A 22,273-nucleotide genomic window follows, 5' to 3' on the forward strand; every position below is an offset into this window, starting at 1 on the left:
GTTTCCAAAGCGAATTGTGCTTTTGATAAATCAAGACATGCATCATATAGTAATTCTTAGGCCCCCCTCTTTCCTTACATCTTTGTCACATCCCAATCCAGCTTTTCAATTACTTTATGCAGACACAAGTCTCTTATTGATGGCATTAACACATACATACACATGTATACATCCTCATTATCTTTATAAATGTCCACCAGAACCCAATGGATTTACATTAGCTATCACAGAGAGGGCAACCGCCGCACTCCTCCATCAGTCTCTGATGGGAAATAAAAATGAAATGCACTTCTCAGGCAACTTGGATTAAGGATCACGCTTTTATCAAATACTGAAGTCTATTTCAAGTTCTGCTCATAAATAACTGAGAGAGAGAGGAAGGAAGGGTGAAGGGAAAAAAAGCAAAAAAAAAGAGGGAGAGACCGGAGGGAAAGGGGTAGACAAGCGGGGGTGGCGTGGATGTAGACAGAGAGCATCGTGGTCTGAAGCTGAGGCCTCTTGGGGTTGGACGGATTAGGAAAACAAGGTAGAGAATAAGAATCTAAGGGCATCTTAGGATCATATAATCCCCAAGTCTCCTTTCTGGAATCTCCTTCAATTACAGATGAAAAATGGAATTCAGGCTAAGATGGCGTTGCTCTGCTCTTCCCAGCTTCCTGTCTCTCTCTTGAACTGCATGTCTCCCATGCTTCTCACTGCTTACCAAGGATTCGCATGGTTTTCCCAACCATTTAGATTTCCCACTATAGCCTAGACACTCCCTGGAGACTCTGCCATCCATTATAAAGACAGAGCTTTCAAAGAGGAGAGGAAGTAAAGGCCTCACACAGAGCGTGTTCTGTCTAAAATGTCCGTCTGTCTCAGACCCTCGCTGACTCAAGATCTGTTGTCTTAATATTTTATGACGATCTCACCTCTGTTCTGTAGTGTGCTGCTACTTACAGAGCATCTTCTGTCAAACTACACTCAGATCTTGTCATTAGGAAAGCTCCAGAAGAGACAATGAGCCGCACTTCCCCCGAGTTCTCACTATCACGCTGAACCTCTTGAACTCCCAAAGGAATTCTGGGTTATAGTTATAGCTAGTTCGGCCTTTCGTCCTCATTCTTCAAACATTTGGCTGTCTGGTCTCAGGTGCTGTGAACCCCCCGCTGGCTGGCTGATGACAGGAAGACATGTGGCTCCATCCTGAGTCTCCCAGGTTAGTTTTCTGTAATCACACACTTCACTTTATGGAGTGACCTGTTTTACAACTCGCTTACAAGGATCCACAGTTACGGTGGTTTTATCTGGCTTCATTAGCTCCAGAGGTAGGTATTGACATTTCTATACTAAATACAGCTCACGAAGGTGAGGCAGTACAGAGTCACGCTGGTTTGAGATTCTGCTCGAAAACTAAAGATGTAATCCTCAAATGCTCTTTATTTTGACTCTGTGTGGACCATGACACAGTTATGGCAAAGACATCAAGACACCCTAAAAGCCAACAAATATGTGTCAAATTACAAAAACTGCATTTCTTTTCTGGTTCCTTTAACTTCAGCTTTTTCACTTTCGAGGCCTAGAAATCTAGCCTTGAAAACAGTAACATTTTGCTTCCTCGCACAGTTCTCTTACCAAAGTTCTATTTTGCTTCCTAGCCCTGGAAGACATCATTAAACATCATTTGTAAACATACATTACACTATACGCAGCAAATCGCCCATCTGGTGAATTTGGAGCTCACTGTCTGGGAAACAATAAATCTATTGTATGGCTCCATGTAAAGAATTCCACTGAAGTAACGCCTGTGTGTAGACATGCGTCTAGTATATTAAACATAGCTGTGTGCACAGACTGTATGTAGTGTTAATAATGCAGTGTTTACATCTTGGCATTGAGCAGGCAGTACTGGCCCAGGGCTGCAAACTGGCAGGACTGTGCAGTAATTAGAGGCTGTGTGTTAGGGATGTGAAGGCTTGCTGCGTGTCATGCTGATCCAACTGCCGGGGAGACCTGGTATGTCGGCAGCAGGCGCACCGAGAGCTACACAAGGCCACACCTTTCTGTCACAGCATGAAGTCGCACCTTTCACTTCAACAAGCACTCCTGCAGCCTGTGGGAGCTCGGCCGTAACGTAAGAGGTCCAAGAAGGGACTCGGAGGATGTTAATGCTGAGACAGCAGCCGTTTGCTAATTTCACCACATGAGTAATGTGTGTGGTTCATGTACTGATGCACACGTGAACACTCACCCTTTTAAGAAAAAATTAGACCAGTTTAAAAATACAGTCACTGGCCACTTTATTAGTTGCACCTGTACAATCTAATGGAATCCAATGCAGCAGCTCTATTTAAAATGAATGAGGTGGCCAGAAAATTATAATCACCTCTTCTTATAAAGCACTCTAGTACGCCTCCATTGCCAACTATGACCTCAATAATAAACAGAGTACAATTATCACCTTTCTGAAATGTTCAACTTAAAAACGGAGAAATTCTACCACTGTAAACATAGAATTCATGGCAGAGCTTCTGTATTGGATTACATTAGATTGTACAGGTGTACCTAATAAAGTGGCCAATGAGAGTATATTACAGTGTCGTTTTGTGTTTGTTTCACTGAACTTCATTATATATTTAGTTTAGTAATTTCCAATTTCTGCATTAGATTTACTTTTTTTAAATAATTTTTTATATTTATGCATGCTAGTGACAAACATTGGACACAGTAATTCTGCATAAGGAAAAAGTCAGATAAATGGATTGACTGGTATATAATCAAGGGGAAATGGTTGGATTTAGATGCAAATTGCATCATTCATAGATCTTTAAAATTTGCAAGCAACAGATAAATTGACATTAAAGCAGCAGAGGCCATTGTGCCCTGACTTCCTGAAGTGCCAACGATAAGTTAAGTATTACAAGCACAGAATACTACATTTCTCCTACACCTCTTTACCTAATGTTTGCATGTTTCCAAACCTGTGTTAGAGTAACACAGATAACCTCTCTATGACTTCACTGAGGTCACCTCTCAGACTTGACAAAGGTCCCATAAGTCATTTTACAAGCAGTGAGCATCACTAAGCATGACAAGTACCAGTAATGATGTGTTCAATCAGCGTACTGTATGTCAAATTTATCACAGGAACATATTTATATGTGAGTGAATGCTATGAAATATATATTATATGCTTGTAAAAAGCTGCCATGAAGTGAATATTGAACCATGGCCATATCAAAAACATTTTGCTCTTCTTAAGCTGCGGGCTCTTACAGTTGTGTAGAGAGATGTTCCATAGCTTTTAACACTTGCAACACAAGCAAACCCAACTGGAATCCTAACAGCCTCTTGCATCTCTGTTTGACATTAATTGATAATCGAACAAGCCTTCACATTAGACATTTATGAGATCAGCTGTATTATCTATTTAATGTAACCCAATTATATGCAACCCTTGTGCACCAATCAACAGCAGTTCCCGGCTCATAAATGACAGCTACAACGACAGATTTAATCAATAATCAACTTTGAGGAAATCTTGCAACCCGCTTAGAAGGAGGGTAATTAACAGGGAGAAAAAATGTTGTGCTGAATTTCTTTCTTTCTTTAGGAAAACTGAGATCCTCGTGATGTGTATCGTTCACGAGAATCTCGTCTGTATCGTGGCTGACATTCCAGCAGCAGTGAGAACGAGAGTGTAAAACAAACATTCAATTTCCCCTTTGACAATTAGTAGTAGACATTTATCATTAATTCTTAACAAAGGCTTCAATGGCTCCAACTCTTCATTAAAATCCTGTTTTTTTTTTTAAGTTGGTGCCATAAAACTAAATTTCATGAATTATTTAGTCAATCTTTTTTTTCCTGTGCAAATTAAACAGCAGGCTGGCCTTAACTGGGGCAAAATTGTACTCATATACAGTAAGGCCTCACAAAGAGGAGGAGAAGACACATCTTTGTTATGCCTCACATGGGACTTGCCTACCTGAAGCTCGAGCCTTCAGAGAGCATGAAAAGCCTTTTAAAAATCTGATATGAATTAAGACGCTAAAATGTGGTGGGTTTCCCTCGTCTTACTTCCACAGCAGAGGACTGTCACATCTTGTACGCTGAGTAGAACTTCAACCAAGACATGTCAACAGAGCAGGCATCAAAAGCAGCCCATTAGAGACTTTAGGGAATTCTGCACCTGAAGCCTGTTTGGGTTCAGCTGAACCACACGAAACTCTTCTGACAAAATGGAGGTAAGTGTGCACAGAGGGGGCCACTGCTCTTACCAGTCTTGTAAAGAGGGGCACTCCCAAATGCCAGAGGTGATCGTTCAGCAGTCCGCTGTATACCACGTTCCCAAAGACAGCAATGCTTCCCGACTTACACAACGTGTTTCCTGTGGGGACACAGACACACATAGGTGGGTGTCAGTAGACAGGAAGCAGCAACACTTCAGGAGAAGTACACTATACTTTGAGTAAAAAAATAAATACAATTTCAGTAAAAGGAAATAATAGCACAGGAAGAGATATAACAAAAAATGCAACATTGATTTTTATAAATATTGATTTCAGAAATTTATTGAGTTTGCATGTAATGGCGAATACAGGTTGGTTCCGTAGCTTGTCTAGAATCAATAAAGTTGCACATCTGAATAAGCTTGATCTAACAACCACACACGGCAAACTGGGCTTCTAAGAGAGGAAATCTACTAATCTCTTAACCAAGACTTTGTCATATTTTAAAACTTAAAAGGCTTTGTTTCATTAAAAGCATCATATCACTTAAAGCCACTATACAAACACTTTCTTTTCTGTGAACATGTCTAAATTAAGATTGCTGACCACAAAAATAAAAAAGCTGTTTCTGAACCCGGCCTTGAACCTGGTCTCTTCCAGAATGGAACACATTACAATTAGTCTAAGTGATGTCAAACAATCTTTTCTGAGGCACAAAATTTATTTATTTATTATGTTGTTCTGTTTTCTTCCACAGTCCTGTTAAAAAACAAGCAACAGTTGCCACAGTGACTTTTATATGCACTTAATAAATATTTTTTCTGCAGAGAATCTTGGGGTATGTTCACACGCATTTACATAACTCAGTTACACTTGAGGTTTTTGGGTAATAGTTATGTCAACAAGAACTCTGGTATCGTTAAATACTGCAGGTGAGGGGACTAAAGGAACCCGATTTTCACAGGTAAATGCTGATTTCTCTGGGTTTGTTATTGGCTTATTCACAAGAACACGTGCAGGACAAAAAGGCCACATACAGGGAAGGAAGTGGAGTGGAGCGGCTGAATGAAAGAAGAGATCATTGCACAGATCAATGCCTCCACATTTTCGAATCAAAGCCCACCCAAAGTCTGACCAAAACCACAAAGTGGCATGTAGATGTCTAAATAAGTGACTTTCCACTGCATTTTATTTAAAAATTTAAACAGTTCCTGCTGTGAAAAAAATAAATAAATAAATGTATCTGTTTGCCTCTGTCTTTCCCTCACTGTGCCGTCAATCTGCTGAGACACAAACACAGCAAAATAGGAACAAAAAAAATCATCAGGAAGCAGCATCTTCTGTAACTTTACCTTTAAAATCCGAGAAATGGTGAGACTTTGACAACTCAGAGATAGAGAAATTAGATTACTCATCTGTTGCATGCAAATGCAGATTTCCAGTAACCCACTTATTATTTAAGTGCGTGTAAACTCATTCCCTGATTCCCAGAGGAGAAACCTGGTTCCTCTGAGTAACCTGGTTACAGTCAGTGTGTAGTTTCACAAAGTTGAGTGATGACTTTCAAGCAACCAAGTAACAAACTGGCCTCATGGCTTGTGTCCAAGATGTTTACGGAGAAGATAAGAACCCCATTTAGCTCAAGCAACTGATGTGCCCATATTGTGATTAATTTATGATTTTGCAAATGTTTTAAGATTGTCTGTAACTCGCTGCTGCCGCTCGTCTTGGTCAGGACAAGCTGTTCCACTAACTTCTGTCACTAAACGCATTAAGGACCTTTTCATCTGATATAGTAAAGTGTCCCTAGGGATTACTATACATGTTCAACAACCCAAATATACACTGTTTATCTCCCATTAAGATTTACCTAAAATACACACTTGACCTGGTTGCTGTGATCACAAAAGGAAAAATTTCCAGCAGGTTCACTTAAGAGTGTAAAGCTGACCTACAGAAAGACAATTTAAAGCACCACAACAACAGAACAAGAATAAATATAAAAAGATCTCTAAATGACTAAACTGCTGTGGACGGTTTTCTCTGAAGTTCTCCCCTGGGTCTCCTGTGTCTTAAACACCAAGTACATCATTGTCATTCTTTCTTAAGCATTTAACCTTTACTAACATTTGGTGGTTTCGCCCACCATCTCGGGTCTCCCACTGTAGCTCTCCATTCCAATGCAAGGTGAAGTGAGCGTATTGGCTCACTATTGTGCGAGAGTTTTATACTTATAAATAAAAGGTAAAAAAAAAAAAAAGGTAACAGTAGTATGTTTTACTGGTAAACAACACTGTCACGTCTGCTGTAACAAGCCTCCCTCTACCTTATATACTAAGTGGTGTCCACTGTCACTGAGCCTCGGCACACAGTAAGAAGAACACTCTTACTATAATTAACTCAGTGCCAATGAGCCGCCTTCACCGGCACAAAATCATGTGCACGCATGCCCACACACATGTCCCCAAGAGTATGATGTACTGCACACAGACGTCCCCATGTATGTGATGAATGCAGCTTATGGAGCAGGCAGCACAGAAAACACAGGTCTCCATTGTAATTTCTGCACAAAGGAACGCTGCAAAGGCACACCAGGGGTGGAGTGAAGCAGTGCTGACAAGCAGCACATGCATTATTTAAAAACAAAAGTAAAAAATGCCCATTAAAGTGTCAGTGGTGCTTTCGGCAGTGCTGGCTTGGGCGCGGTGTGCGTATTACTGTTATTAATGGGCCAGGCGTGGGGGGCATTGCTTTGGTGTGATTGCTCGGCTGCTGTTGCTATCCGTGGTTCGAGCGTCCTTTTTTTTTCTATTACTTCTGTATGTGTGTGAGTGCGTCTGTGTGTGCGTGTGTGTGTGTGAGAGAGAGGAAGAGGAACAGATAAAGAGCATGATACAGACAGAGACGGAGAGACACCGCAAGACCCCGGGTGCACAGTCAATGAGCTCCTACAGCTAATATCATTTCACATTATTGAATGCATATAAAGGCAGAGAGACCTTGTCAGATGAATAGGAGCACCAGTGCTTATATCAAATTCTGATCTGCCGTCACGGCTATGTCTAAAAAATGCCGGGAATGTAGTCAGCATATTAAAAATAAGTGCATACCATTTTTCTTTGCAGTTTAAGATCAAGGGCTATACATTACAGCTACTGACAAAGCAGAATGAGGTCATTGTGCATGTTGTAATTACAGCTGGGTAAACACTCTGCTCTCTGCTGCAACACTGGAAACACAGACAGAACGCAAGACTAATAAAGAAAAAAAGAAAGGAAAAGGGAGCATAAATCACAGACTTTTGATCTCTCTGCTAACTTGTGAAATATTTAATAGATCAATGGAAATAAATACATTGAACAAAACAATCGTCTGTGTTTGTTCTGATCAATTCCAGAGCAGTGTAATACTGTACATGAAAATCAATAAGCGGGGTGTTTTCAGTCTTAGGTAAAAGTGGACAAAGCATGAAAAGACATTCCTGAACTATTCTTCTCTAACGCATTTGTTATGGTATTACTAATGGTGTTTACATGCAGCAAACCGTGCACATAATCAAATCTTCCATATTTGCATGTAGAAAATGTCACATAGAAGAGACAGCTTAATTTTCCCCCTCACAAACTCTGCAGAGCTGTAGAGCCAGTGGGTTTTTATTTATTTATTATTTTATTTTCGCTTATAAAAAATGAATTCAACGCTGCATGTTAGCACCACTGCAGTATCTGTATTTTTCTTCCATTTAATAAAATCTAGTCTTAACCGATAACATGCTGCATTTTGGTTAGTGATCTGTTTATAATTGTTTTTTTTTTTCTTTTTGGCAGTTAATCCTCTTTTTTTAGGGCCCTTCTCAGCAGTTGGATGTTCTCTCATCTGCAGACTCGACAGCATTGAGCCCAACCTCTGATTAATTATTAATTGTGTGATTAAAGTGTGCATTAGTTAGTGTGTGTGTGGGGGTGTATGTGTGTGGCTTGTGGGGAAGGGTGGGGGAAAGCAACCTGCAGTCTACTTTGGATTATCTACAAGTTTTTATTCCTTCACTGAGATCAGTTTTTAAACTAGTACTTCACAATGAGGCATTTAAATATAGGCATCAAATAATTTAAAACCTATATCACCAGGCATGTACACTACCTGCAAAAGCACAGGAAGGAAAGGAGAGTGCACTGTTTTATTAAGTGTGTGATGCCTAGTTGAGTCTGGCTCAATTTTCTTTTGGCTGCTATTCAGAGCTGCTTTTTTTATGTAAGTCTAGATGTACATGGAGACTTTGGCCAACATAGATTTCAAGGCTGATGCTCCTACCAATATATCAGAATTGACTGTGCTTATAAATTATTCTAAATGCGAAGACTCAAACTTAAACTTAACCATTTTTAAACATTTCTAAGGATGTAAACAGAGATGTGTACTTGGATGGAACGGGATAAATGTATAAAATAACAATCATCTCAAGTGCTCTGCATATTCTTTGTTACTGCTCTAAAACTGGGGGCATCTATGCAAACAAAAAAAGTTCCTATTACAACAGGGATGATGCACGGATTGCACTGCCTAATTCTTCATTTCTGTCAATAGGTGTGTGCTTAAAAAATCCTTTGCTTAAAACGAGTAAACAAACAAATCTGCCAGTTCAGTGAGAATGGCTTTACTTATTTTCAGTGGAAATCAGGACTTCAACAACTGTAAACGTTGGCACCTTGCGTCAAGGAGACTGTTGTGAGATAAGCAAGAATTATTTCACAAAATGTAAGGACCAACCAACTTACAAAAACAACTTGATTTGATGCAAGTAATATTTTGAGTTTACTCTGTATCGGGTTTTTAAAATGTGTGATCAAAATCCCAAATTTACAAGAAGGTGAACCCCCATTAAAACATCAACATGGGAATGCAACTATTTAAAATTGTATTCAAATTAAATTGAAGTGTAAGGTTGTCTGGCACTAAAACAGCGGTCAAATATTTTGAAAACTCAAATAGTTTTAAAGCAGAAATGTCAAAAACAAAGTGTTTCCAGATTCTTGATCGTAGGTATTAACCGCTTTATTTGTCTAAATTAACAGTAAACAGAATCGTTTTGGGTTTGCGACTGTTGGTTGGTGAAAATGCTATTTAATGACATTACCTTTAGGAAATTGTGGGGGGCATACTTTACTATTTTATGACATTTAATAAACTTAAAGATTAGTGGGTAGTCATTAATTGCAGCTCAACACTGTATAATAAAAACAGTACATTAGAGTTAGATCATATTTACAAAATACTTTCTTTACAACCTGCTTAATGTCTGAGAAAAGACCATCTGAGTGTGGTAAGTGTGATTATTTAGATACATGTGTTTATGCTCGCACCCCTGGTTGCATGCTCTTCAGCCTCCTGCCCCGACTGTGCCACCAGAGGTGAGTCGCTTTTAGGATTCAAACTCCAGAATGTGCAGCTCTTTTCGAGCATCGAGGCACATTGCTGCAATGCAATAAGGGAAAACAACACTTTTAATAATTCAGGCCCTGAGACCGTGAGGCGGGCGAGGTGGAGGGTGGTGGTGGTGGGGGGATGGGTGGAGGGAAGACGTCTTAAAGTACCACAGAATGGCTCATTTAGCTCCTGCTACGCATTATTAAAGTTGTATCGAACCCCCTCCTGGGTCTTTCCCAAAGTTTTTTTTTCATTTTCCCTTCCTCTTTCCCCTAAAGCCTGCGAGGTAACCAATAACAGCTCCCAACATTTATAAACGACAGGGTATCCTGCACCTTAGAGGAGGAGGTAAACAATGGTGTAGCTCTTAATCTCTCTTTCTCCCTGTCCTCCCCGCTCACTAGTCCTCCGGTCTGAAATTTGTCAGTGCTTTATCCTGTTTGAACCGTAATACAGAGCCCTCGCTGTCCAGATTATTTTCTGCCTGAGCTAAGCCCACGATGCATAAAAAATGTGGGGAATGAACCTTGTATGGAATCAAATTGAGTAATAAAAATTGTGTTCGTGGTGGCACTGATGGACGCATGATGGTACCGTTAAGGACATGTTCAAAGGTACCACAAATTGCTTCTGAGCCTGATGGCAGTTTCCAGGGCAAAGAGAATGAATATGAATAAATAATAGAGAACCAAAAAAGAAAAAAAAATGGAAATGAGCTGAAATGCAGATGTACTTATTTTGTGTTATCCTGAGAAAACAACAATATATCACACAACGGGTCAATCTGACCTGAAAACTTTGGGGCCTCTGCTACAATGAGTGGCACAGCATGAGTTCCTGAAGACTATCAAGAAGTTAATGAAAAAGATGACAGTGCTTATTTTCCAAATTTGGGGTTTTACTGTGAGCTATGGATGGTTCTGTAGAGAAAGAAAATTATTAAATCTACTCAAACTCTCACTAATGTAGTGGTGGTCAACCCCCGAACAAGGCTGTTTTTCTTGGTGAAAACTGTGCAGGGTTTTCAGCCAGCAGCAACAAATTATAATTATTATAATTTATGATTACTGCTTACGTTGCACAATACAATGAAAAAGGGGAAAAGCCTATTAAAATGTCTATTTAGGATATATACACCATAAACTGCAGCAGAGATCTTAAATCAAAGTCCACTGTGCTGGATGAGAGATGGAGACAGGAGACAGGAGGTCAGGAGATAGAGGAAGACAGTGGATGTCAGATGCGTTATGATTGGCTGATATATTGGCGGTCGAGTGAGTATTGTTCACCTACAATATGCTGAACAGCAAAATGTCAGATTAATTACATCTTTATTTACATATTACGTGTTTATTACATAAAATTACACTTGTTTTTCTACAGGAGGCCTGAATTGATTCTGATGCAACAGGAAATTAATGACTTTTCAGACAAATGATAATATTTGCCTTTATTCATAGTTAAAGGGAATAGTTTCTACAAAGTCTAGATGAGAAGATTGATACAACTTGCATAAAGATGCGATACAATACGATAAGATGCAATACAATAAGCTTCAACTATGAAGATACAAACAGACGAAGGTCTTCGGTTTAACATAAAGACACAAGTACAACCCTGGCTCTGTCCAAGGGTAACACAACCCACCTATATATGAGCATTTCTGAGGATTAATAACAAGTCTATTGTATCTTGTTTCCTCAATGTACAGAAAACACTCTCAGTGTATGTATTTCTATGTCAAGTCTTTAAGCTAAGCCAACAGCACCATAATATGATTCCACAGACAAAATATTCAATTTTTTCCTGCTAATATTAAGCCATTGCAACTTCATAGTATGAAGCTATTCCAGATATTTTCTCATTCTGACTACGAAAGCAAGATGTTTTTCCAGCAACTGTTTGAGCAGGTATAACCACACAAAGTAACTCTGTGCACCTTCACAAGCACAGTTTGATAAGGTGCTTGGTACATCAAAGCAATACCAGTGCTGCCCAGCCAGTCATTCACCCAGCCTAAACGTCAGACAAACTAGTCATCCAGCTGCTTTGTCTCCCGCTGAGTGTCAGACTCTGACGTTCTTCCTGCTTCTGCCATCTAAGCTGACTAAACACAGACCCTATTTTCTTCAAAGGTATGCAAATTAGCCACATTGCTAAGTGGATTCCTCTTTTTTGGTATGGAGCCGCAGGGTCGATTAGGGCCAATTAGGGCCAATTTCTATCTACAGAATGCATGCGCACACACACACACACACACACACACACCACTGTGTATGTATGTATATATAAATATATATATGGTGTTTCCTTTCTTATAATACAGCCCTGTTTTAGTACACTTCTCTGCTTTAATGAAGTTAAAAAGGCTTATAAACAGCAGTTGGGGCTGGGGGAGGGGGAAGTTTCAACACGATGATCAAGACCAACACTTAGTTGTGATGTTATAAAAAAGATAAATAAATCGCAGGCCTAAAATTTTACTGGTCACAACCGGTGGACATGAGCTGATGGTTTCCATGGCTTATTAGCTTGCTTGGTTTCAAAGGGTCACAAGCCTAAAAGGTTAGGCCCAGTCGATGCTGGCACTGACATCCCACTGCATGTTGAATAATCAGTCATTATCAGCCCACAGATACGGTTTGGCAGGTCACGCACTACACTTTGACATATTTATTATAAGCGAGATGTGAGGGAAAGTAGTGACATCTAGTGTCTGTAGTAAATATGATGTTACCAGAGGTACATTTCGTTACGTAACTTTAGGGCTGGTAGTTCAGTGAAAAAACACAGGACTCAGACACAATATACAATTTCACACTCCTTTAGATATTGTAAGTCAATGTTGTTACTTTAGTAACTGTTGTTTCTTTCCCTCACCCCAACTCCCTTGATTTTTGTTCCTAAATGAAAGTAGTTTCTATCCTTGTCATGCCATTACTCAGTACTTGCTACAGTACTTAACTTTGTTAACTCTCATCTTTCAGTATTGTAGCACACCTCACAATCTTTCCCTAACCCTTTTCTGCCAGAACAAAATGACATTGTGGCCCGATCCAAAGTATGACGACATTGTGCACATAAACTTGCATAATCAACATGTTTTGAAACCACTAGTATGTGGACCTACTGGGATGTAGAAATGATTCTGATAAGAAGAGATAATCACCAATGAAAGGCATGATAACATCTGAAGCAGGTGGTAGGCCATGGTTAAACAATGTGCTCCTGCTCACAAAGCCAATGAATATATAAAGAAATGGTTTTCCCAGTTCAGTTGACATTGTCTTTGCAAGAAGTGGCTATTTAATCATTTCTCATTAGTGCGCAGGTTCATTTACAGTGGGCAGATTAATAAATCATTGGCACTGAGCACTATTCACCACTCACTGATGCAGACTGCAGGGACTGGGTGGGGTGTAAAGTGTTGGGGTAGCTGATAAAATGAGTGGAAGTAGTGCTGTGAACACATCGTTTACTAATGAGGAGCAGGATGAAGCGAAAGAAGGGTGTCAGTGGAAGGGGTAATTTTGGACTCACCATAATTATTATTTGTGTAAGAAAAGTGTGTTGTCGATGTTTTGGTGTCATACTAAAACCAGCAACCCTATTTGCTACAGTCATTTCCATTCCTTCTTATCATTATCTCTTCATTATCACCATTTTGATCGGTCACAGCATTATTACCCTAATTGTTCTCAGCATCATTGCAACATAATGCAGCTAATGACAACTTCAAGTTAGAGAGAGAAGGGGGGAGGGTTAATGAAGAAATAAATAATGCAAATACAAAACGACCAATGAAATATATCTAAACTGCCCATCTGGCATGAAATGTTCTTGGGGCACAAGCAAGAAGATAGAAACCAAAAGCTGTTTTGATGTCTCCGTCTGGATGTGCGTTGGCAACAAGCGAAGGCCCCGGGATTCCATCAGACTATTGATTGTTACCAATGCTCCAGTCCTGCTTTACCACCCTTATAAACAATCTCGCTGTCAAGCACACTATAGGGCAACAAATGATTTTATTTCATAGATTTTTGGATTTGACTGATGAATTATTCATTGATGTTCTACCCTGCGTGAAAGCAGAGGGGGGAGAGGGTGTTGAAAAGGGAAAAACAACAAAGAAATTTCAAAATGTACCACACATAATCTTGTGTACATGAACATTTTCTTTTTTGAAAGTTTTTTTTTTTTTTTAAACCTACATCAGCTTGGCTTTGCCAATATCAGCTGAGTGAGAAGTCCCAGGGGCCAACAAATCTCCTGTAATCTGGCAAACCTCCCTCTATGTCCGACACTGTTGTTTTCCTGTATCCTTCTAAGTATTATTGAGTCTCCATACTCTGAGAAATTGTTTTCAATTTGAATCTAGTCAAACTCCTGTTAAATGCAGTATATAGCAGATTTCTTTTCTTTTTGTTTGCCGATGTTGTTAAATTACACAGGCTTTAGAGCCACACACTCTTACCCCAGATGTTCAGGCTAATGTGACAGTAAAACTACAAAGAAAGATGGTTACAGGCAGTAACATTTTCACTGTGGATATTTGGCGTGTTTTCTGCCAAATCATTTTGTTTTGTAATGTGTTTAATTGCGGAGGTCAATAGCTGTTTCCCAATTTATTTGATAGAGGTGAGTATCTCTATGTGAATACATGTCTTCATATTGTTTCGTGGACAAAATTCAGTTTTACTGCGTCAACAATAAAACTGTCTTTTAGAGTTAAGGCTAGAATTAGGGTTTTGTTTGCGTTAGGCATTTAGATATAATGAGTGGTGGCAAGCTGGAGAATTTGTTATGTCAAGGATGGTTCTCAAAAGTATAGAAAAATATGCAAGTATCTATATGTCTTCTCTTCGAGTTTGTGTCCTCTGACGACTAATAGCATCTGTGTACTCATGATGCCTGGCGGCCTCAGGTGGCAACCTTACTATTCTTCAACTGGGAAATACTGGGGTGCAGCAGCTCATTCAGTATCAAAGGAGCTTGGTCATTCTGACCTCATAATGTATCCACACTTAGCATCCAGGCAGGGTTAAACCCAGTCAAGTGAGAAAAACAAACACTTCACAACAGCATTTTGCTGATTTTCCAACAGGATGCCTTTTGCTGCTTCTCTTCGTACAATAAAAATACGTAACAATGTGGCTTCTTTGTGCATGCAACAGCGCCAGCTGGAGCTGTGCTGAAATTAACTTTAATGCCATTCTCTCTTGTGTGAGAGACAGAAGCTGAATAATGTAGCACTGGTAGCTTACTTCCTGAAAAAACACCAAAATCACAGGGGATGATGATTGTTGCATTGAGCCCGGCATTTGTGTTGTATCCAGTATCGGACCAAGGCGCTCTCAATTGCACCCTGGAGGCTGAAGCTTGCTGAAGAGAAACCAGGTCAACTGATAGGGGAATTGTGTTGTTATCTTTGTATGTGCGCGCTGCAGATACAGTGGCACAGCTCTCACTAGCAGCTTGCAACATTTTACAAAGCAATCAGGGCCTGTTATCGATGCACGGGTAGCAGGGCTAAACTACAGTAATCCACTCCATGTTTACTAATGAATCGCCATTTAGAGAGGCAGCTCCATTCTGCATCAGGCTGAGGGCAGGGCTAAACACTGGGGTGAATTTGCATCCAGGGGAGGAAGCGTGAGTATGAGGTTGTAAGCAGCAGCCTCCTGGTCTTGACATCCCATCATGAGGGGGGCCCGCTGGCTGGGCGGCTTGCTGGTAATACAGAGTCTGTTTGTTGTGAATCCATCAACCCCGGTGTCCTGCCCAGGAGCAGATCGATAGCCAACACAAAAGCTCATTGATGACAGACAGCTCTTGACAAACATATAGCATTTTTTCTGTCTAGTATAGCAATAATCTCCAAGGTCACTGTGAGTCATTTAGCAGCAGCCGGGACGCAAAGAGCTAATACCAAGTCTTCTCTGTTTTTTCAGGTAGGGGGAACAAAAAGATCTGATGCATTTTACATCGGCGCTGAAAGCTCTTGGCACATTGTTAGGCAGCTGTACACAAGGACACTGAATGTACACATACTTGACAAGTGAGAGACCTGCAGTGACATGTCCCTGACTGACAGCAAAACCCCCAAGGACACATAACTAACCCGACACTTAATGGTGTAATAGCGGCCCAAATTAGTGGACAGTCTTGGTCAGCATGAGCTCAAATAAAAATAGCAGTTAATATTTTACAAATGTTTACATGGGGAATCTTAAGGTTCTGTTTGCCTCTTGCAAAAGCAAGTTTGTGTGACAGCTGAGAAGATGGAAATCCACATATACAAGCACACACATACACACACACACACACACACACACCCTCAGACTACAGGTGTGTTAGGGCACAGACTTGGAGTTATAATAGGAGGGCCAAGCTGCCCCCCCCAGGCCATCCTGCCAGCTGGCCGGACTGAGTGTGAGTGATGCCCGAGTGAGGCGGCCCCATTAGGGAAGTGCTGGTGGTGAGTGCAGGATAGCTCAGGTAATTAAAGCCAAACCAAAGCAGGCAGGTGAGGTGGGGGCTCCCAGATATATGTGGCTGAATAATGCACATACTGAAGTCAGCTCGCCATCCAAAGGCCTGCCTCACTTACAAACAGTCTCAAGAGGCATTAGCTTCCTCACCACTCTTATGCAGCCTATTACGCTCTCTCTCTCTCTCTCTCCATCTTGCTCTTCAGTTAATGGTTTTGTTTTGGATCCCTGCACCACTCGGTGACTCTATCAGACAAAACATCCAGATCTTTGACGATTAAGACTCACTTTAGGTTTTCTCAGTCCTCTGGTATTTATACATCAGCTACATTCTGATGAAAATGCCTTTTCTTGGCAGCTTTGCTAACATTTCACTAATACGTTAATTGCTATGCAATTACAACTGCAGAGACTTCCCTAATGTGTTGGGTGTTAGGACCGCTAAGCAAAGTTACATCTTCCTTAAAATAATATAATTAACAGCCCCTTGCTTTTGTGTTATATTAGCGTTACAAAAATTAACTAATAAAAAACAATAATAATTAACTTATGTTACATTGGTTGAGCAAACACAATTACATCTACTATCTACTTTTTTCAATGTCAGTACTTTTAAATACAAATTCTATCTTTGAATATAGAAAAACTTTATTTCCTAAGTATGGTTTCATTTTAAAACAAAAAAGGTGGGAAAACAATGTAAAGCAAAAATATTCTTTAGAGTTAGATTTCTAATGTGTTAGTATACTTAAATTTCATCTTAAAATGCATTTTTATCGATTTGCATTTCCTGACATTTGAGACTCTTGTTTTAGTATAAATAGTATCTTCTATCTATGTCACTTGATGTAATTTTACTTTATGATTTTCTTGACTTTATAATTACCCTTATTTTATTTATATATTTTTAAATGTTTTCCTTTTTACTGTACAGCACTTTGTACTTTGTTTGATAAGTGCTATAAAAATAAAGCTGTTACTATTAAATTTTAAATGTCCATTCTCATTTCAACATTCATAATTATTCATATTGACAGACTATCTCTGTCTACTAATGGAACATAATTTTATATGGTCAGTGCAACAAATTGTTACACATACTGTTGGTCATTGAACTCTCAACTAATATGGATTACTCGTCCTCTGTTGTGTGAGCCTCTGAGAATTAACTTGATATTTGTTCTCTATTATTGGGAGACAAATCAAAGTTGAGTTTGTTTAAGTGCAGCTTTGATGTTTGCCACACCTTGTCACATTCTCCTGACACCCATTAACATGATGTTGAACATTTTGGAAAATGACAACAGCGGGTTTGAGTGGTAGATGCAGTACTGAAGTGAACACTGTCAAGAAACTGTCAGAATAAAATCTCAGAGATGAAGCTCTCAGAGGAAACTGACCACACTTGGTGTTGAGGTTTTTGGTCGATCAGCCTGTCAGCCTGTACATCAGTTACGTATGTGGGTCCTTGTTAGCCAACTGATGATGTGAACAGCTTCAGACTACCTGCTGCTGTGAATGGTCTGATGTGCATGGGCTTATTTCTGACCATGTCTTAACCCAGCATCATTGATCAAATGTGCCAGAGAATGAATCAGATCACATACTCAAAGTGAGAGAGCTGAGATCGGGGTGACTGTAAGGTAGCATACAATAAATTCAACCCAATCTGTCAGATCACATTTCATTCCCATCTCCACAGATGGAAAGATAGCAGTGGACACACGGATGTATCAGATGGACAATGCTTAGATTGTCAAACAGAAAAACACATCAGTGGGAGAGAATGAGAAATGGGCAGCCGAGCCCTCTGGAGGGAGAGCCAATGAAAAAAAAAAAAAAAAAAAAAAAACAGATGGGCAGACAGGCATAGAGTAAATCATGGAGTAGCTCCTCAATGCTGGAGAAGTATGGAGAATGGCAGAATAGGTTGGAAGAGTTAGCCACAGTGTGCACCAGCTAGCATTATCAATGCTGACAGGCAGACAACCCGTTTATAGAGAAAGGAAAAAAAGCATCAAGGAAATACTGCTCTTGTCTATCCCCAATTGAATTACTGCCTTGATCCAAAGATGGGAGGGGTAAGGTGGGGTGAGTGGGGGAGGGCAGGCAGTGGGATAATATTCTTTGACGAGAAGAGACGCTCCAAATGCGCACAGAAAATGTATATCCGTACAGTGCATCCCTCAGGACTCACATCTCACAACTTGGCCCATCTATTTTTATTTGTTCCCCGTGCTTCTAGTTAAAGCAGTGCTGCAGCCCACAAAATGGAGAAAGGGTGGGGAGGGGAGCGGAAGGAAGGGGGAGTGGAGGGAGGGTTCAACGAGATGCACTACTGGGAGGAAGCAGGGCGTAGGTCTCATGACCCCTGCAATGTTGTTGGAATACTAATGTCACACAAAGTTTCCTGGTAAAAGATACAAAGGAACAAAGTGCACAGCGTAGTGTGGTACAGAAACATATACAACACACCGAGGTATATGCACAGACAAGCCTATGAGATCCCTATAGTCAAAGGCTACAGAAAATTGTGAAATTTCTTCAAGCCCAAATGGAAAAATATCCACCAAATCCGCCCCTGTGGGCTGCCGTCAAAATGACAGGAATTTGAATGAGATGCCAGGTCCAGGTGCATTTACTTTAGCCAAAAGCAAGGTGTAATCACTCTTCAAACGGGTCTCTCACATAGCCGGTGACTTGACACAAGCAAACTTCACCAACCTCTGGGCCTTACAGGGTTCAAATTAATGAAAAGTGGAGTTTTATATTTGTAGATTTGGGCATCATTACCATCGCTGCCTCACAGCTAGAAGACTGCCGGTTCGAATCCCTGGCTGGCTGGGGTCTTGCTGTGTAGAGTTTGTAACTTCTCCCTGTGCTTGCGTTGGTTTCCTCCAGCTACTCCGGTTTCCTCTCACATTCTCCATTCTATTTGGTGAGTCTAAGTTTCCTGTAAGTCTAGATATAAGTGTGAATGGTTGTCTCTCAGTATTGGTCATGAGATAGTCTGACAACCTGTCCAGGGTATATACCCCACCTCTTGCCCAATCACTCCAGTCTCGCACAATGCTAAACAGGCTAAGCGGTTACAGATAATGGATGGATGGATAATAGAACCTACCCACCAAATATGGTAGTATCACAATAATGTCAAACAGGAGAAGTAAGCTGAACAGTCACATCAGGCAATTGTTAAAAAAATAAAATGAAAAAAATGTCTATAATTATTCACTCCACATGAAAATTCTGTGTTTGGACTAATACATTATGTCCGGTAGTAAGTACAGTCAATCTTATCACAAAAACTATGACAGGTGTTTACAGTATTTAGCTTGGAGCACTTTTCTTTTCTCCTCCAAATAAATTGGACTAAACAGTTAACTGGCTTTGTTGACAACTCGTTTTGTCTGCTTTAGCATTTGGTTATTTTGAAAAAGATCACGGCTATGTATCATGTGCTGGTTTACTGAGCACAAGTAAGGGCAGCCCATGTGCTGACTTGCAGGCAAGACAGGTATGGTGAAGTAGCTTCAATAATAAAAATGGCGAGGCTCATGAGCAAGCACATTGGAAGCCAGGTACGACAACCACAGGAGGTAAGAACGCCAAAGTCAGAGAAACAGGCAAGAGGTCAAAAATAGTCAGGATAAACAGACTGGACCTAAGGCTGCAACTCAACGGCTGGTGTGGCACGATAGACGAACTGGCAGCAAGCAGGTGGAACTGGCAGATGTAAATAGTGAGAGAACTGATGAGGAAACTGGTGAACAGGTGCTTGAGTGGTTCGGGTAAAGGGAACGTTCGAGGGCATCTGGCGGTTGGAAGGAGTATAAGTGAGAATTTGTGACATGTTGTACAGTCAAGAAAAGAAATGTTGGATTGTGAGGAAACATAAACTGCCCTGTCCCACTGGAATGCACTACACTGTCTGACAGCAATACAACATCTACAGTCTTACTTTCTGCTTCACTAAATAAAAAGCACGTTGCTCCCTGTATTGGCATTGAGAATTTGCAATGGGCATAAACTGTGCACTGCAGGGTCATTTAATATCAGTGTTGATCCTGAGAATATGGGACTGGGCTTCAATAATAATTTGCCAAAAGCTACAAAATAAGACCTCTATTGTAATACTGTAATTATCCGAAATATGACCAATATCAATGGCAATGGGCTTTTCAAAGCTGTACGGCCAAGCATATCTACACAACACAGTGCCAGTGTTTTAGCTCTTAGAGAGACTGATGCCCAAGCAGAAATTGTTGTATTATTGCAGATACTTTCCTTCAGTCATCAGACAGCAAGAAATAGGAAATGATGCATAAGTATCAAGGATTTACTGTCACATACAGTACGGCTGTCATCACACAGAGGTGCATCATGATGATATACGCCTCCAATCCTCCATTTCTAGTGAATGTCTTTATAACTCAGTATTAACCCAAATCCCCTACTGGCACAGGGAGGTGTCAGTGGGGGGTTTGAAGGTTGGGGTATTTCCTCAGTCACACCTGCCTATTACACTTGCTACTCAACTTAATGGCACTCACTGGAATCCTGAACGTCTTGGTGAAGATCATTTTCTTGACAAAATGCTCAACTCAGGGAGCTATTCTGTAATATTTTCAGTGCGCCTGTACATAAATGTGTTTGGTTGAAAAGCCAACACGAGCAAAAGGAATCTGCACAATGGGTCTCATTTTTATCCATTTCTTCTCACTCAACAGCTCAGTCTCAGTGGGTGACACAATATAAAATAAAAACTAGGCTTTTTTAAATTGTGATTTGTTGGTACAGAGAAAACATTCTAAAATGGAGCTCATATTCTTATAAATTTCCTATGTTCAAAAGTGTAATATAAATATGTGACCACTTGACAATGACCATTAAAAGGAAGCGTCCATCTTAATCAGGACAGACCATTTGGAATGAGCCAACTGAGCACACACTGCTTAGCTAATCCCCCTCATTTCTGTATGTCATTGATTTTATTTGACCATTATCATCGAAGGCTGTGACCATAAGATAGATGCAGTCTGACTAATTATTTAACAGTCAGCAGCTAATTATCTGGCTGTAACGAGACAGAGAGACAAGAGAGACTGAAAGAAATCTGTTACCACCTACAAAACTTATGGACTTATGGTGGAGGCCGTGGTGAAGTCGGATACTCCACTAAGGGTCTGAAGAGGGTAACTCAACAGAAACAAACCGTAATGAAGTCGAATTTAAAACCCAGCCAAACACCACATAACAATTCTTAACCAGCATATCCTCACAATATGCTGGGTTAAGAAAACATAACATGAGGCATGATGCTTTTTCAGTTTTTTATCTGATGAAAATGATTCCCATTATTCACCTGACGGCAGGAGCACTTTGCAGACAGAGCCAGCGGACCATAACACACACTGTGTAGTCAGTCAGGCAAACAAATGCCTGGAAGATCATGCATAATAGCAAATTAGCACTGGAGCTACTACCCAGGGATCAAATGCTGTTTGGTCTTTTGTTAGGCAGAGATTCATGAGGAGATTTCAATGTTGATGCTGTGGCAGGAGCAGAAGGGGGGTTGGAGGGTTGGAGGGTTGGGGGGTGACGCAGTGCTAGAGGACAACAACTGAGGTCAGAGTTCAGAACCAGCCTCAGATACACTAATTACCCACGAGGCTAAGCCCAGCCTGCTGCTCACACACACAGGGAGGAATTCTTTGGTACACAAGCCAGACTCAAACACATCAGGACACAAATTCTGCATATTACAGTCATTTCTGTGATGGAATGTGGGTCTACTTATGTTTAGTGCAATAACAGTTAATTGATTAAAAGACAATCATAAACAAATGTATCACTTCAAAATTTACAATATAATTGTAAAACACATTTTCTGGTTCAGGCTTCTGAAATATCAAGTTTAGTGATTTGTTGATAATGAAACCTACTTTTCCAAAACCTTTTTCTGAATTTATTTAACAAGCTTAATTATTTTGTTTACTACTTTTTAACTACTTTAAAGATACTTGTGGCAATTGTTGTTTGACACCTGCACATAGATAACGGCACTACTTTGGTGGGTTCAGCATCTTATCCAAAGACACTTTGATATGTGGCCAGAAGCCAGAAACAATTGAACCAACAACC

At 40.3% G+C, this 22,273-nt stretch overlaps 1 protein-coding gene across 8 annotated transcripts in view; it reads right to left on the minus strand.

The window, feature by feature from the left end:
- LOC137099933 (RNA binding protein fox-1 homolog 3-like) overlaps positions 1 to 22,273 on the minus strand; it is a 380,706-nt gene that overhangs the window by 117,849 nt on the left and 240,584 nt on the right. For 7 of the 8 annotated variants that reach the window (XM_067477381.1, XM_067477384.1, XM_067477377.1 and 4 more), the window contains one exon: positions 4,263 to 4,372. The exons of the other annotated variant lie outside the window; for it this stretch is intronic. In XM_067477381.1, the coding sequence (XP_067333482.1) occupies positions 4,263 to 4,372 (110 nt within the window). The remainder of the gene's footprint in view (positions 1 to 4,262; positions 4,373 to 22,273) is intronic. 8 annotated transcript variants of the gene reach the window in all.

Source organism: Channa argus, chromosome 15, assembly GCF_033026475.1.
Source record: "Channa argus isolate prfri chromosome 15, Channa argus male v1.0, whole genome shotgun sequence".
In the NCBI taxonomy this organism is placed as follows: Eukaryota; Metazoa; Chordata; class Actinopteri; order Anabantiformes; family Channidae; genus Channa; species Channa argus.